Raw genomic sequence first — 12489 nt, forward strand, 5'->3', positions numbered from 1 at the left:
GGCTCGGGCCCCGGGCTTCAGCGGTTCACTCTGCGCATGCTCACTCAGACGCGCCTTCCCCACCCCACCCCCGAGAGCACGCAGTGCGCATGCTCTCACATCTATGCGGCAGCCAGCCTTTCTCTCCGGCATAGGCCGCACTGCTAAAATACCCAAAGGTAGCATGACCTCGGGCAGGACGACCCCTACGCCGCGTCCCTCGTCTTCACCTCAACCCTCCGGCCGCACCGAAGCTGCAAAGCTGCCCGAGGCAAAGGCTCGGAGGGCACCGAGAGGCGCACGACGCGTCGCCGGGTGATGACGTCGCTGCCGGTGACGTCGCGCGGCCGTGACGCAGGACGCGAGCGCCCGTGTTTGGGAGCGCGGCCGGTGCGCCCGTTTTGAATCTCTGCGGAGCGGCGCGGGCGTGGCCGCCAGCCGGGGACCCCCCGACCTCTCGCACCCCGCGCCGGCCTCAGGGCCCGGGCCGCCTTCCCCGGGTCCCGCGTGCCGCCTCGGCCCGACCCCGGGCGCCCAGGCCGGAGGCTCCGGGAGGCGGCCCAGGCCCCGCCGTCATGCCGCCCGGCAAGGTGCTGCAGCCAGTGCTGAAGATGAAGGTGGACGAGCTGTTCCTGTGCTGGCTGAGCGAGGCGGGCACGCAGCGCATGCTGCAGGACGGGCTGCGCCGCATCCAGGCGTCGGGCCGCGCCGAGCTGGGCGCCGGGGACGCGCCCGCCGGGCCCGGGACCCCCGCCCAGCTCGCCAGCCCCGCGCTGCCGCTCGCGCCGCCTGCCGCCCGCAGGTCCGCGGGGCCCCGATCCGTAAGTCCCGTCATCCCAGAGTGGGGGACGCGGCCCCGAGTCCTACTCCCCCTCGCTCTGCAGTTGTTTGTTTTGAGATGACCTCACTGTGCAGCCCGGGCTGCCCTCGAACTCGGTGACCCTCCTGCCTCAGCATCCCGAGTGCCGGGATGACAGGCCTGCGCCATCGCACCCGGCTGCTACCCTTGACCGCACCCCAGAGGCAGTGTGTCCGGGTTTGCCCGCTGGCTGTGGCTCCGCTCGGCTTTTGTGCTGAGCCTAGAGGGTGGATTCCCGGTGCATCGGTGGTACTGAGGGAGGTTAGCTAGAAGGGAGTGGTGGTGGTGGTGTTTGTGGTCCTAGGGATGGAACCAGGGCCTTTCCACTGAGCTACGTCTGCAGCCCCTTTCATTCTTTATTTTGGGACAGGATCTCACCAAGTTGCCCAGGCTTAGATTTGCCATTCTCCTGCCTCAGCCTCTCAGAGTGCTGGTATGACCGGTGTGTGCCAGTGCACCCCGCAGCAGCCGCTTGTGCGTGTGTGTGCGTGTGTGTGTGTGTGTGTTTATTTTAGTGCTGACTACTGAGGACCGAACCCAGGCCTTTCATGCATCCCCGACCCTTTTACTTATTTTACTCTGAGACAGTTTCGCTAAGTTGCCCAGGCTGCACTCTAACTTGCCATTCTCCTGCCTCAGCCTCCCCGAGGGCTGGGATGACAAGTGGGGGCCACCACACTCCGCCTCAGCAGTCAGCAATTTGTTTATTTGCTGGTGGTAGGGGTTACTGGGGATTGAACTCAGCACTGTCACACTGAGCTCCACCCCCAGCCCTCTTTGCTTTTTATTTTGACACAGGGTCTTGCTAAATCACTAAGTCCCCCAGGCTGGGCAGGAAGTTGGGATCCTTCTGCCTCAGCCTCCTGTGGAGCCCACGATGAGAGGTGTGTGCCACCAGTGACAGCAGTGTGTTTAAAAACAAGGTGCAGCATTCAGGAGGCCCCCCGGGTTCTGTCCGCAGCAGTACTATGAAGGCAGCTTCTGCCATTCGGTTCTGTGTCAGCTCACAGGGGAACCTTTAGGTCGTGCAGGAAGGCGCGGCTGGCTGTTCTTGGCCTGGTGTGTTGAGATGAATGCACGAGGGACCTGCGACGGCTCTGCCGGGACTTGCATGTCATGATTCCCGGGTTCCCAGCAGCACAGGCGTCGTGGTGGGCATGTGCGGGCCCTAGTCCCTCCAGACCGTGTGCAAAATGCCCCATGGCAGGTGTCAGTCCAGGGAGAGGCCTGGGCTTCTGAGGGACCGGTGGTTGTCTGCCATGTGCTAGACCGTGTTCCGGAAAGCACAGGGGACCCCTGACTTATGAACGCAATCCGTTCCCCAGGGCTGGTTGTGACTCAGGTCGGTCAGTGGAGGCTCAGCCCCTTCACAGACATCAGTGCCTCTCTGCTGCCCACAGGCAGAGCTCAGGGTCCTGAGAGACCCCGGCCCGGGACTGCTCAGTGAGCCCCACACAGGAGAGGACGCTGTCCTGTTCCTTCCAGAGCGCTTTAGGGTTCAGTCTGCACCTGAGCCCATCTGGGAGCACGAGCGGCCAGCACTGGAGTCGTAACTCAAGACTTTGGTCGTCAGTTAAAAGTAAAATTCCAGTCGTAGCTCAAGAGGTTCGTATGTCAGGCTGGTCCTAACCCGAGTGTCCACTGTGGGTCCCCATGGGGAAGGCAAGAAGGGGCCCCAGGGCCGGCTTCGCCCTCAGCTGTGTCTGGGACTGGGGCCCGCGACCCGCCCTGAGCGCCCCGCACTCACTGGGGCGATTTGCAGCGCAGGGCTGGGAGCCAGGCCTTTCTGCGGAGCTGCAGTCCCGGCCCCTTTTATTGAACGCATTAATGGCTCTGTCTGACTCTGTTTGCAGTACTGGGGATCGGACCCAGAATCTCCTTGTTTTTGCTTTGAGTCGGGGTCTCACTGAGCCGCTGAGCAGTGCAGGCTGGGCTGGATCTGGGGCTCTTCCTGCCTTGGCCTCCCCGAGTGCTGGGATTCTCCTTCAGACAGGACTGGAAGTGGCCGTGGTGGGGACTGAGGCACCGCCCTGGGGCGGGCAGCAGGGGCAGGACTCGGGCCGGCACGCGCACAGCTGCGGAGCTGCTTGGATCAGCTTGAGGAGCCAGGCCAGGCCGGCACCTGGGGGCTCGTGGGGGACGCCGGGCCCCCTGACTCGAGGGGCAGCATGGCCTGCGGGCCGCCGGCGTCGGGAGGGAGCCCGGTGCTGTCCCGCCCGGCAGCGGGACTTGCCTCGCGCCGTCCTGTCCCCTGGGCCTGCCCGCCTGTGTCCGGCACCCTGCCCCTCCCTCTGCCCTCCTCGTCCTGCTCTTCCCCAGCAGCCCCCTTCCACCGCCGCACCCCACTCTCCCTCCTCTCCGTCCTGGCTCCACCTGAGAGAGAGAACTCGGCATTTGACTCTGAGTCTGGCTCTCTTGTTTATTGTGGTGGTGCATTTTCCCCTCCGGGGCTGCCTAGCACTCCACTGCATATGCACACTACATTTTCTCATCTGTTCATCTGTCGGTGGGCACCTGGGCCGGCTCTGTATCCGGGCCCTTGTGAGCTGCACCTCAATAAACATGGCTGTGCCTGGGATCCTGACCCCAGTCGTCGGGTGCGTACCGCGTGTGCCGCGGCCTGGACTCGCTGGGCCCAGTGGAATTTCTCCCTGTCGTTTTGGTCCCCGGCGGCTGCCCTGGTTCCCGTGGCAGGGTAGACGCCTCCCCTCCCGCGCCCTGGCGCTGACCTGTGTTGTCCAGGACAGCCGCCCCGCAGGCCTGCGGGCTCTCCTGTGGTTCTGACTCGCATTTCCCCCTGCGGCGGGGAACGAGCTGTCACCCTCCACGGCCGCTCGCGTCCCTTCTCTGACTCGCTGTCCTGTGTGTGTGGACGGGGCTGTCCTGGGTGCGGGGAGACCTGAGCCCCGGGCTTCTGCACGCCCTCTCTTCGCCTTCCGCGGATCCACCTGTCGCCTTGGCCTGAGCACGGCCAGCCGCAGTGAGACGCGGTCTTTCGTGGGTTCCCCACGCTCCAGCCCTGCCGTGGGCTCCCGGCAGCCACAGGTCCCCTCCCCGCGCCGCTCTGCTGTCCATCTAGGTGCCTTTTCCTCAGCAGAGCCGCTAGTCTCGGCTTCCTCCGCCAGCGTCGGGGCCCGGAGGCTGTGCCCCCCACGGCAGGCCGGGGCCAGGCCCCTGAGTGCGGCCGGGACGGGCGCCCAAGGCGATCAGAGCCTCGGTGTGCACTGTGCCCCACGTCCCACAGCAGCCCGGGCCCTCTGATCCCCAGCACAGGCCCGTGCCCGCCGCTGTGTGTGCTGCCAGCTGCCAGGCTGAACGGCCGCAGTGTGTGCCTGCCCCGTGGGTAAGTGGTGACTTAAAAATGCAACACTTGGAGCCCTGCATAACGGCGCCCACCCTGGTCTCCCAGCAGGGTGGGAGGCTGAGGCAGGAGGACCCCAGGGTCGAGCCCAGCCTGGCCAACTTAGCCCCTTAGCCCCTGTATGGAAATGCAGCGGGGCTGGCGTGCAGCTCCGTGGCCCTGTGTGGCGGGGCGGAGGGGAGAGGAGCTGGGGGGGGCGGCCTGCGGGGCGCGAGATTCCCGCCAGGTGCGAGTGGGCGGGGCAGACGAAGCCGAAGCCCAGGGCGCTTCTGTGCCGTCTGCGCGCTGTCCTGCCCGCTGCGCCCCAGCCCTTGGTCTTCTTCATTCTGAGGTCTCGGGGTCTCGAGGTTGCGGGGCTGGGGTGGAACTGGGACTCCTCCTGCCTCAGCCTCCCAAAGAGCTAGGATCGGGTGCGGCTTTGCCACGGAGCGCAGGATTTGGGGGCTGCGCACGCCTTTCCCGCCCGTGGAGACGCGGGGACCCCAGCCATGTGCGGGGCTCGGGCGTTGGGGACGTGCCCGGGCTGCTCCTGCGCCAGACAGCAGACGGCTGGGAAAAGTGTGATCGCCAGGGGGCGGGGCCGGAGTGGGGGGTGGGTGTGGTCAGGCCCCGCCCGGTCTGCACCGGGCTGAGCCTGCGGGGGGGAGGGGGGCGCCTCCCCCACCACCACCACGTGACATGGCCCCACTTGCCGCTCCTTGCGCCGGGCGGGCGCGTCCCGGAGCAGGAGCAGAGCTCGGGCGCCGCCGCCGTAGGGGACACGGGAGGGGACCGGGCCTCCCGCAGCTCGGCACCGCCGCCGCCATGCGCCCCCTGCGGCCACCTGTGGAGCGCGCGAGGCCCGGGTCCCTGGGCACCCGGCCGGCCCCGCATGGAGCGCGCTGACGGCCGCCCCGAGAGGCCCCGCGCCCCGAGCCCGGGGAGCCCGGAGCGCGGCCCCCGGAGGCCCCCGCGCGAGGCCACGCGTCTGCACCCGGACCCGGACCTGCGGCGCGAACTGGCCGCGCTGGCCCGCGGCTGCGACTTCGTGCTGCCCTCGCGCTTTAAGAAGAGGCTCAAGGCCTTCCAGCAGGTCGGCGGGCGGACAGGCGGGTGGGACGTGGACGCCTCTCGCCTCTCCGCGGGGCTGGGAGCGGAGACCTCGCGGGACGGAGGGACGCGGACCCCGGCGGGGCAGGCGGGGCGGCCGAGGAGCGGGAGCGAGGGCAATGTCACCTCTGCCCGCCGCCGTGTGTGCCCGGCAGGCAGCCCTGGGACCCGTGGGCGCCTCGCGGGGCCTCTGCACGGCCCTGAGCTCTGAGGAGCCCAGGCTGCCTGCAGCGTGTGCCCGGACCCTCCTGCCTCAGCCTCCGAGTGCTGGCTGACAGCGTGCGCCGCCCTTGTAGAGCAGCGTGTCCTCAACGTCACCTCTGCTGGCCTCCCCAGGAGCGCAGCTGCCGGGAGCCCGTGGCGGGAGGCGTGAAGCCACTTTCATCGTGGGGGTCCCCGCTGCCAGTGCGGGGTGTCGAGGGTCCCAGGGTCCAGTGCGGGCTGTCAGGCCTCCCCACCCAACCCCGGTGGTTAGGCGTCCCGGTGGTGCCCGGGGTTGGTAGTCGGGGGGCCCAGGATCCCGTGTGTGGTCGGGGTCACGTGTGTGGGGTTCAGTTCCTCCTGGGGGTCACCGTGTGGGCGGGTGGGGCTCCCGCCTCAGGGTGCGGCTCCTTCCGCCCAGGCCAGGTTTCATATGGGAACCCCGTCCTGTCCGAGTGTTGCTGCTGTTCGTTCCTTGAAAGGTGCTCTCGCTGTGCAGCCCAGCCTGGCCTCAGACTCGCATCCTCCCGCCTCAGCCTCCCGAGGCGGATCCCGGGCCTGCAGAGCAGGGCTCCTGCTACGGCCTCGGTGCCCCTGCAGGCCCAGGCGCCCTCGCTCTGTGCCCAGGACACTCCTGTGCCGGAGCTGCACCCCGGGGACCCCGCTCCCCAGGGCCGGGGGGGGGGGAGGCCGGTGCCCGGGGCGCCCCGCTGACCCTCGGCGCTGGTCAGGCCGGTCCCGGAGTGGCGCTGACCGGAGCTGCGGCCGGGCGCGTGGGGCGAGCGCGCAGGAGCGTGGGCGGGCGGGTCGCCCCATCCCAGCCTCAGGCCAGCCCCAGCCGCATCCCGGCCCCAGCCCGCAGCTGCGCGTCTATTTCTGTCTTGGATTAAGCGCAAACCCTGCTTCCTGGGCTGCCGCGGGCGCCACCTGCCGGCCGCCCCGTCCGGTCCCGGTGTCCGGCTGCGGGGTCCCCGGGACCGGGTCTGCGGACGTCCAGACGGGCTGGAGGGGCTCGGGTCGTCCGGCTGTCAGTGTCCCGGGTGCGGCGTGGGGTCCCTGCCTCCCCCAGGGGACCGGCTCTGTCCGCGGGCGGCCCGGACCGCAGAGCTGACTCTGCCGGCCTGTGGGTGCCGCTGCGGACCCCGGACCGGGTCCCCAGACTGACTGCCCGGGGCACAGGGCCGTGTGTCCGGGCCTCCAGCCGCTGGGGTGGGTGGGGTCGGGGGCATCTGTTGTCCCGAGGCCGCTGCCTGGGACCGCGGGCGGGGGGGGGGGGGTCCGCCCCTGGACAGGGCCTGTGTGGCTGCGGCCGACGGGGCCCGCACAGGCCGACGGGGCCCGCACAGCGTGCGCAGCGCTCACTGAGCCGTGTGCGTGTGTGTGTGTGCGCGTGCGTGTGTCTGTGCTTCTGTGTCCCCCTGGGGGGAGGCTGAGGCAGGAGGAAGCGGGCAGGACGGGCGCGAGCGAGGGACTTGTGCTCTCCGCAGGCCGCCCGGGCGCTGACCCTGTGGGCTTGAGCAGCGGGAGGCAGGTGACCGCTGTCCCCCTCCCCGTGCAGGCGCAGGCCCAGGCGGAGGAGCCGCGGCCACGGCCGCCGCGCAGCCCAAGCGTGCCCGCCTTCTACTTCCCCCGCGGCCGGCCCCGGGACGCCACCGACGTGGACGCCGAGATCGCCAGGGTCGAGGGTGCCTTCGCGCGGCTCCCCCACGAGAGGGCCACGGCCGCGGACATGGGCCAGGTGGCCAAGGTGGGTGTGGGGCCCGGCTGCCCGCTCCTGCACCTGCACCCTGCCGCCTCAGCGTCTCCCTGCAGCCTCGTGTGACCCTCGCAGTTCTGCACCTGCTTTCAGGTTCCTTCCAGGGAGGCCCTGGGTTCTGTGCGGGCTGGGAGCTGCCTCAGTCCCGCCGAGGGGCGAATCCGCACCTTCCCGGAGGGGCTCGCTCGGCCTGCAGCGTCCACAGCTGTTCAGACCCTGCTCAGTTTCTCCCCGGAACGTGCAACGAACGGTTTTCTACGTAGAAGCTTTCATTTTTGAGACAGGGTCTCGCTGTGTAGCTCAGGCTGGCCTTGAACCCACAGCCACCCTCCTGCCCCTCCCGTGCTGGGGTGACAGGCGTGCGCCATCCCGCCCGGCCTGAGCATCTTTCCGACCCCCTTTGCAGTCCCCTAGCCTCTTCCGCGATGCACCGGTGTGGATCACGTGCCGATTTTCTTCGTATTAATTTTCTTTCTTTGAGGCAGGGTCTGGCAGTGTAATTCAGGCTGGCCCTGAACCCACAGCGATCCTCCTGCCTCAGCCTCCCCTGTGGGGTGACAGGCATGCCCGCCACGCCCGGCCCTGTGCCCGTTTAAGTGGTTATTTTCTTGCTGGCGAGTGCTGCTTCGCACGGCCCACACCGAGGCCCGGGCTGCAGCTCTCCCGCCCTGGAGGCGCCCCGTGTCCTGGCGGGGTCTCGGCAGGGCTGACCCTGCTGGGCCTGGGGTTCGAATCCCAAGCCTCTGCGGCCCACACGCGCCCTGCGAGGGCCCCCGGGCCCCACGGCCCCGCCCCGAGTCCCCCCAGCACTTTGGTCCTGGGTGCGGAACCCAGGGCCTCCACACCGAGCTGCATCTGCAGCCCTAGCTCTTTGCATTTTGAGCCAGGGCGCCTCAGTACTTTCCCACTCAGGTTGCGCTCAGCCTGGGGCTCCTCCTGCCTCAGCCTCCCGCGGCACTGGGAACACAGCTGGGTCGGCACCTCTGCCGCAGAGCATTGAGGTGCCGCACCCCGCGTGGCCGTGTTCCCGCACATGGCAGCCGCCCACACGGATGCCTCGTGCACCGTCCTCCGCTGCACACCAGCCATGCCCAGCCCCGCCACGGGGCCACCTCCCCATCCCCTGGAAACGGGGCCCAGGCAGCCCTGGGCTTGCCTGCCGGGCATGGGGGCCACAGCCGGTTTGGTGCACAGAGAGGAGAGCGGATTTCTCCAGCCTCTGAGCTGGCCTCACAGGCCTCAGAGCTGCCACCACGCCGCCTCTTTCTTCCAATCCCAGAGTCCGCTTGTTTTCTCCTGCCCGCTGGCTGCCCTGAGGGGCCTGCAGCCCAGGGATATGAAGGGGTCCTGGCCCCCCAGCACAGGGCTGGCGCTGCTGCGCTTCCTGTGGGCTTTCCCTGGCACCTGTGCCCTCGTCCGAAGGGTGAGAACGGGAAACCCACAGCCCGGGTGGCTGGCAGACTGCAGGGCGTGGTGCCCAGTCCTGGTGGCTGAGCTCCGCTGCTACCAGAGCCCTGGTGACACTGCCTGCAGGGGCCGTGCGCGGGGATGGCGCAGGGTCCGGGACGCAGGGCACGCCCACCACCGGGAGCCAGGGCAGCCTCCTGTCTCATCCGCGTGCCCGTGGCTTGGCCAGGGCCAGCCGCTGAGAGGCCAGCAGCTCTGCGATCTCGGCTGCTCCCCTCCATGTCCGCTCTGCATTGCGTCTGTCTTGCTCTAACCCGGCTGGGACCCAGGCCTTTGTGCATCTAGCCAGTGCCCTTCCCTCCCTCTGGAGATCCTCCTGCCTCAGCCTCAGGGGTACCGGCACAACGGGCGTGTACCACTGGGCTCGGCCTTTTCTTCCTTGCTCCCTGCCTTTCCCGAGCCCTTGCCCCGTGACTTCTGCTCTCCTTCCCTTGGGTGCGGGCGCGGGTGCCCTAGTCATCGCCATCTTGCACAGGGACCAGGCCAGTTTGTGTCCAGGGCCCCTGCTCCATGGGGCTCGGGAGGCCGGGCGGGTCGGGGTGCGGGCCGCTAACCCTCGCGCATCCTCAGGCCTGCGGCTGCCCGCTGTACTGGAAGGGACCGCTGTTCTACGGCGCGGGCGGCGAGCGCACCGGCTCCGTGTCGGTGCACAAGTTCGTGGCCATGTGGCGGAAGTGAGTCCTGGGCCGGGCCGGGCGGGGCGTCCTGTCCTGTCCTGCCCCACTCCTCCCCCCCAGGCCCCCACTTCCCAGGGCCCCTGGCAGCCACCTGTGGCCCCCAGGGTCCTGCAGACCTGCTACGACGACGCGGCGCGCTTCGTGCACCTGCTGGCGAGCCCGGGCTGCAGCTACCTGGCGCAGGAGGACTTCGTGCCCTTCCTGCAGGTGAGCGACCCCACCCCCCCACCTCCGAACAGGGCTGCCCCCGGATGCGGCTGGGCTCAGTCTCGGCCGTGTCTGCCCTGCCCACAGGACGTGGTGAACACGCACCCTGGCCTGGCCTTCCTGAAGGAGGCGTCCGAGTTCCACTCGCGCTACATCACCACGGTGAGTGGCGCCGGCTCCGGGGGAGCCCGCATCCGAGCAGGGGCACACGGGGCCGGGCCGCAGTGGCAAGGAGGCAGCCCCGCCCCACCCTGAACGGTTCCCCTGGAGGCCAAGGCAGGAGGGTGCTCGGGTGGCACCCAGCAGGCAATTTAGACCCCGCCTCACTTAAAACCCAAAGGGCTGGGCTGCGGCTGGGTGGAGGGCGCTGGCCTGGCCCTGGGCCCTGGGTCCCGCCCCGGTGCTCACTGCCAGACACCCGCACGGGGCCTGCTCGGCATAGCAGAGGGCCGCCCAACGCGACGGGACTCCCGCTTGAGAGCACTCGGGCGGTTGCATCGGAGGCCACCCTCCGCCTCCAGCACCCAGCCGTCTGCAAGCCATGGGCCTGGGCCGCCCCCTGTTGCTGGCCAGAACTCGGCAGCCTCCCGCGCTGACCCATCTGCCCTGCAGGTCATCCAGAGGATCTTCTACACGGTCAACAGGTCCTGGTCCGGCAAGATCACCTGCGCAGAGCTGAGGAGGAGCAGCTTCCTACAGGTGGGGGGGGGGGAGGAGGAGGAGGAGGAGGAGGAGGAGGAGGAGGTGGTGGTGGTGGTGCAGAGCCTCCCCCAGGCGTGCCCATCCGCGCCCCAGCCCGGCCCCGCTGCCCCGCAGAACGTGGCTCTGCTGGAGGAGGAGGCGGACATCAACCAGCTGCCCGAGTTCTTCTCCTACGAGCACTTCTACGTCATCTACTGCAAGTTCTGGGAGCTGGACACCGACCACGACCTGCTCATCGACGCGCAGGACCTGGCGCGGCACAGCGAGCACGGTGCGCGTGCGCGTGTGGCGAGGGGTGCGGGAGCCAGGGCGCGGTGGGTCCCTAGGGTCCCCGGGTGGCCGCCCGAGCCCTTCCGTCCCATCCCTATCCCTAGGGTCCCCGGCCCCCCCCTTGGCCGGCCTGGAGCTCACGCCCGCCCACCCGCAGCCGTCTCCAGCCGGATGATCGAGCGCATCTTCTCGGGCGCCGTCACGCGGTAGGTCAGGTCGGAGTCCCCGGAGTCCCCGCCGCCCTGGTCCCAGAAGCGCCCCTGCCCGCGGGCGTGGGCAGCCCCATGAGCCGGGGCGTCGGGTCGGGGTCATCCGCAGAGGCCGGCGCGTGCAGCAGGACGGGCGGCTGAGCTACGCCGACTTCGTGTGGTTCCTCATCTCCGAGGAGGACAAGACGACGCCCACCAGGTGCTCGCGCCGCCCGCCCGGGTGCCCGGGTCCGGGGTCCCCCCGCCCGGCCCCCTGACCCGGCCCGGCCTGGCCCGCAGCATCGAGTACTGGTTCCGCTGCATGGACCTGGATGGGGACGGCGCGCTGTCCATGTTCGAGCTCGAGTTCTTCTACGCCGAGCAGAGCCGCCGGCTGGACGCCATGGGCATCGAGCCGCTGCCCTTCGAGGACTGCGTGTGCCAGGTGCTGGACCTGGTGCGGCCGCGCTGCCCAGGTGAGGGGCGCGGGGGCGGGGGGGCGCGGGGCAGGGGTGCGGAGGACCCCCGAGCCCAGCCCAGCGCCGCCGCCTGCCCGGCCGCCCATCAGGGAGGGTCACGCTGCGGGACCTGAAGCGCTGCGGGGTGGCCGGCGCCTTCTTCGATACCTTCTTCAACGTGGAGAAGTACCTGGAGCGCGAGCAGCGGGAGCAGGGGGCCCTGCTCAGGGTGAGGCCCGCCCCGCCCCGCCCCGCCCCGCCCCACCCCGGCAGAGTCCCAGCTGGCCCACCGACTCGCGCCTGTCCCTCAGGATGGCGACGGCCAGGGCCCCGAGCTCTCCGACTGGGAGCGGTTCGCCGCCGAGGAGTACGACGTCCTGGTGGCCGAGGAGGCGGCGGGCGACGCGTGGGAGGACGGGTCAGTGTGGGCCCCCCTCGTGTCCCGCCATCCCTCTCCGTCACCCCACGGTGGCACTCGGGCCCACCCTGGCCACTGTTCCGTCCCCGGCCCCTCTCCCGACCACCCCAGCCCGGCCCACAGGCAGCAGAGTCGGGGCCACCCGCGGCGCCTCTGTCCCTGTGCCCCATCCGGGCGGGCTGGGAGCTGGGGGTTCGCGGGGTCCCCGACACGCTGCCGCCTTGCAGGTCCGAGGAGGCGGCGCTGAGCCCCGTGGAGGCGGAGCAGAGGCCGCTGTTCGGGGCGGACCGGCTGGGCGCCCTGCGCCTGTGGGAGCTGCCGTGCGCGGAGGCCGAGCTGCAGCCGCTGTGACACTGCCCGCCCTCGCCCTGGCCCGCACCCATGGTCACGGGGGCGCGGCGGGGACCGCCTGGGCGTGGGCGGGCGGCTCCGACGTTTGTGTTGAGAATAAAGAGTTGAATGGTTTGCAGCCCGCGCTGTCCGTGCCTCGGCCCAGGGCGGGACAGCAGCCGCGCGCGTGGCGTCCCCGTGGGCACAGCCCCGTCCCCGCGCGGGTTCCGCCCAGCGCCCAGCAGGTGGACAGACGCCCGAGTGGGGCGGGAAGCCTCGGCAGGGCGCGTGGTCGTCCCAGCTCGGGAGGCTGAGGCAGGAGGACCCCGAGTTCCAGCATAGCCTGTGAGAATAAAAAGCGCACACGGTTTCAGGCCCTGCCCGAGACAGAAAACTAAGACCGGAAGTTTTACCAGCGGCCTGGGGACCCTGACTGGGCTCTCGCAGGGCCGGGGTCGACAGAAGGGAGTCGGAGCCGGCAGCGCGGGGAAGCCGGAGCGGGGGAGGCCCTGGCCCAGCCCCGGGGC

At 69.9% G+C, this 12489-nt stretch overlaps 1 protein-coding gene across 6 annotated transcripts; it reads left to right on the forward strand.

Moving 5' to 3' along the window:
• Positions 1–554: 554 nt before the first annotated feature.
• Ppp2r3b (protein phosphatase 2 regulatory subunit B''beta) lies at positions 555–12360 on the forward strand. Of its 6 annotated transcripts, none has more exons than XM_087210780.1 (13): positions 555–800; positions 7048–7236; positions 9283–9386; positions 9494–9596; positions 9684–9758; positions 10209–10295; positions 10413–10569; positions 10726–10774; positions 10887–10976; positions 11057–11232; positions 11325–11443; positions 11526–11632; positions 11860–12097. In XM_087210780.1, exons 1-13 carry the CDS (start codon positions 555–557, stop codon positions 11981–11983), a joined length of 1626 nt encoding a protein of 541 aa, XP_087066906.1. In that variant the 3' UTR covers positions 11984–12097. The 6 variants fall into 6 exon arrangements, with proteins under 6 accessions (XP_087066906.1, XP_087066904.1, XP_087066907.1 ...); XM_087210778.1 differs by lacking the exon at positions 555–800 and adding an exon at positions 1637–1722 and having other exon boundaries at positions 11860–12360; XM_087210781.1 differs by lacking the exon at positions 555–800 and adding an exon at positions 1637–1722 and having other exon boundaries at positions 10736–10774.
• Positions 12361–12489: the final 129 nt, after the last annotated feature.

Source organism: Heterocephalus glaber, unplaced genomic scaffold, assembly GCF_053883595.1.
Source record: "Heterocephalus glaber isolate CG9 unplaced genomic scaffold, H.glaber_assembly_v1.0 deba00001204, whole genome shotgun sequence".
In the NCBI taxonomy this organism is placed as follows: domain Eukaryota; kingdom Metazoa; phylum Chordata; class Mammalia; order Rodentia; family Bathyergidae; genus Heterocephalus; species Heterocephalus glaber.

Excerpts from the sequence above, each read along its gene's own strand:
- Ppp2r3b (XM_087210778.1), top strand. Across the intron at positions 10,977-11,056 it reads GACAAGACGACGCCCACCAG|CATCGAGTACTGGTTCCGCT; the intron begins GTGCTCGCGCCG and ends CCTGGCCCGCAG. Across the intron at positions 11,633-11,859 it reads GGCGACGCGTGGGAGGACGG|GTCCGAGGAGGCGGCGCTGA; the intron begins GTCAGTGTGGGC and ends GCCGCCTTGCAG.